General features: G+C 36.8%; 1 protein-coding gene across 1 annotated transcript in view; it reads right to left on the bottom strand.

The window, feature by feature from the left end:
- Nucleotides 1-2,162: 2,162 nt before the first annotated feature.
- The window catches only part of EDNRB (endothelin receptor type B), a 14,379-nt gene continuing 12,488 nt past the window's right edge, over nucleotides 2,163-4,053 (bottom strand). The window contains exon 7 of the mRNA XM_031057096.1: nucleotides 2,163-2,717. Within this exon, the coding sequence (XP_030912956.1) occupies nucleotides 2,586-2,717 (132 nt within the window). The 3' untranslated portion in view covers nucleotides 2,163-2,585. The remainder of the gene's footprint in view (nucleotides 2,718-4,053) is intronic.

The following is a 4,053-nucleotide window of genomic DNA, read 5'->3' as shown; positions in this document are numbered from 1 at the left end:
TAATTCTGCTCAAACTGAATTGAATGGTTAAATGTTTACTGATTTCAGTGAACAGAGGAACAAACCTGTACTGAGGATTTCAGAAAACACCTGTGTGGAGTATTAGGAGACTTAATCTTAAAACTGTATAAGAACAGAAGTCTTGAAAATGTTTATTACAGGAAATGAAAGCTTCAATAAAAATACTGCTTTGAATAATACTGAAAAAATGACAAAGAGTGTACTAATATTTATATATGAACCCAAAAAGGGGGCAGTGTATATGGTCTTTATTTGCAAAACCTAAATATCCGACTTAGCAAGACTTAACAAAGAATTAGTCCAGGAAATAATGAAAAGTATGTTACACAGTTGCCAATACAACAGCTATATTTTAAATAAAAATAACAATAATATACATGTACAATATTGTAATGATATAACTTGATGAAAATAACACTGACCAGTATCAAATCTAAGATTTCACTTATTATCCATCCTTAACAGATGAAATGCATTTCACAGAAATAGATGCAGGTAGGGTGATGTGAAGTGATACCCGTGGCTTACTGTGAGAAAGTTACCATGAAAATTAAGGTAAAAATGTAAAGAAGGAAACCTAAAATAGATTTATATGTATAAAAGTTCAGCATTATAGCAGCAGAGTGGCTGTGCTGCAGCAAGATGGAAACATCGACCTTATGGAAACATCGACACCACACATGCTTGCACACACTCTCACACACAAACACACACGTGCCCATGCCCAAATGCATGTGCAGGGGTCTTCCTCAGCTTGATTATACAAGCATTCACTTACCAGCTTTTGCTGGGGCAACACCAGGAATGGGGCTCACTACCCTGTTTTTAGCTGTCTGCAAGGTAGCTGTAGCTACCTAAAGTCAGAAACCCATCATAAGGTAACAGCAGCTGAACATTTTAATGGAAACTGTTTTCATCCTGAGCACCTTTAAGGCACTTTGCAAAAAATATGAAGTTAATCAAGACTGGAAAAAAAAATAAAAATCCTTACATTTGAGATCTGGAAATTTAAAATAAAAAAATTCCTGAGTTTTGATAAATAATTTTATTATAATAAAATACCAAGCCTATTGAAAACATGTCTTTTATAAAAGCATGTTATATGACAATTTTTCTTGATAAACTCATGCCTTAGTGCATGAAATATGTTCATAAGTCTTTGGGGACATCTGCAACAAATTAACAGGAAATGCAAAGTCAAAGAATGACCTGTCATGTACATCCAAAACATGCATTGCTCCTGGCAACACACATCATGTTTACTACAGGCATCTTTATATTTTTCTGTTCTTGCAGGGTCCTGCCCACATCTTAATACTTTACAATTAATTAAATTTCACTACTATTTACAGAAGCAGAAACTAATCACACATCTTCTTAGGCCCATAAATATGGAACTACAGAAGGAGAATATATTTTGAAACAGTATGAAGATAAGTATGCTACATAGTACTCTTCTCTAGAAGTACAGTTCATGAATTATTTTCTTTATGAAGATTTAAATCTAAATGGAGATAGAAGTTCAAATTCTCTCTTTTTACCTTGGTTACTTTTTTTTTCACCCAATATTTCTAAAAAAATTTGCCCCAAGACAGTATTTGGATTGCAAAAACAGTTTAAATTGTCACAAAAGTATCTCCAGTAAAGAACCATCAGGCTCTGGAATGCCCATTTTTTTACACAGGATACCATCCATTTGTTTTCAACAAAAAATAGCTGAAATTATAGCTGTTGTCTGCGTGTTTCTACTAGTGGTAATTTTTTGCTTCTGGTGTGTTTTTCTCTTCTTTGCTATCAGTAGACACAAATACTCATACCCAAAGTGCTGGCAAATGCACTAAGACACACAGTGGCTACAGAAAGGAATTTATGGAGCCCTTGGGAGGTTCCTTCTGACAATAATAGGTAAAAACAATCATCAAAGTAAAATGCACTTTTGGCTTTACTGCATCCTTTAATATTTTCAGTAGCTACCTCTATAATATACCTGATAAAAATTCTACTTTTTAACATTTAGACTTCCATTACAAAGTATTTAGTGTTTTTATTTTAAAAAATCACAATAGTGATGGTGGTTAATTAGCTTTATAAAAGACAATACGAGTTATATATAATAATGGCTTTGATCCAATTAAGATGGTGGTTAATTAGCTTTATAAAAGATAATACAATGAGTTATATATAATGATGGCTTTGATCCAATTACCTTGATATTATGCTGCTTAATAATTACTGTGACTTCAGTTCCTACAAGTGTTACAGAGAATACAAACTTAATGTACAGGAAGTAGGGATCATTTGGAAGTGCTGATTCAGAAGTATTCAAGTGCTAACAATGACTTGTTCTTTCTGTGCTTCTCTTCATGTTCCATAAATGACGATTTCATAAATGTCCATGATTTTCAATGTGACACAGTTTTAGGGCAATTTTTAAAATGTTCTTTTCTTTGTGCAAATTCAAAACTAGGTTTTTCTGGATGTTGCCATCTTGTCAAAAGTAATTGCCACTTTTACCTAAAAAGGCACCAGCATTAATGTAAGAGAATATACCTTTTATGCTTGTTTTATGAAGAGCTGTACTTGTTACTGGAGCGGAAATTATCATATCCGTGATCATTAGCTTTGAACTTTAAACAGGACTGCCTTTCCTCCAGGGACAACAGATCTTTGGATTGGCACCAGCAACACAAGCATGACTGTTAAAATAAAAGAAATAAATGTTTTACATCACTCTGTTTTTGCACACGTAGCAAAATGCACTGAAAGGCTGCCGTTTCTCAGGGGTAGAGTAGGAAATGACAAATGTGCAAGCTGCTGCTCTGGGATTAGAGCACAAAGCACAGAAATGGGGTTCAACTCTGAGCTGCTCAAATGGCTTCATTAACAACCTTACTACTGGAGTACAGGAAGAGTTATACTGAGTAGTTATATACAGTAACAGACACACACACACCCCCCTTCAAATCTGGTCTGCAATTCTAACTGCATCTGAAAATAAAATTATGACCCCTTATTGTCCTTTGTCTGATAATCTTTCTTGGGAAAAAAGTATTCTTATGTATGCTTTCTAAGGAAGATGCTGCTATTTAGCTCATTTGTTCTGAGATGGAAAAAAGAGAAGTTAGAAGAAGCGTGAAAACCTACATACAATTCAGACATTTACTAGATGTACTGCAGACCTCTTTCTCATGGTCCTGTCTGGCCTTTGGGTGCTGGAAGTGTCTTCCTCACACCCACTTACTTCCATGCTCAGGATGCTGGAGATCTCTCACGTGCTTTCTGCTGCAGTGACTCTTTCAGGGAGCCAGCAGCATAGACAGGACAAGACCAGCACTAAGACCTCTGCAACCTGTGCTGTCACAATTATGTGGGAAATACATTAACACTACTAGATGTAGAGCTGACTGGCTACTGACTGAAAGATGTTTCCATCTTGCTAGTAAGGAATTTAAACAGCCAGGCAATAACCCTAGCAGTGGTTAAATGCTTGGAAAGAAAAGAAAAAAATTAACAATTTGCCATAGGCAATGTAAGGACTTCAATACAGTGTGTAAAGATAGTAAGGGTTCACAAAAAAAGCCCAGCTCTTCATATTATCTTCTTGGCTGCATTTTCCAAGCAGACACGAAGGCTGAAGGATTGATGGGCTGCCAGCCACATGCAATCCAGAGCCTGAAATCCTGTGTGGAGAATTTAATGTCCAGCTCTATTCTCTCAGACCTAGCCAGGACTACAAACAGGTCTGTCTCATAAAATGTTGGCACTGGAAAGGGACAAGGACAGATTTGCACCCTGTGCCTCACATGACTGATTGAAGTGCTCAGTCAGGATGAGGGAGCCCAGGGTCAGCACCCTCCCTGGCAGGATGCAGAGGATATGGCTACGTGAACCTCTGCAGCACAGACTGAGTCTGCTTTGTCAGGGCTCTGGAAGTAGCTGGGTGCCAGCTTCAGCCAGGAAGTGATGTAGCACTGATTAGCATGGTCCCAGAGGGTTCATTGTCTGCTCTTTTGCTTTCTCTTTTTGTTACCT

The sequence above is a fragment of the Geospiza fortis genome, unplaced genomic scaffold (genome assembly GCF_000277835.1).
Source record: "Geospiza fortis unplaced genomic scaffold, GeoFor_1.0 scaffold45, whole genome shotgun sequence".
NCBI classification, from domain to species: domain Eukaryota; kingdom Metazoa; phylum Chordata; class Aves; order Passeriformes; family Thraupidae; genus Geospiza; species Geospiza fortis.
The sequence above is the reverse complement of the archived record's forward strand: the minus strand, read 5'-3'. Positions and strand labels throughout refer to the sequence as shown.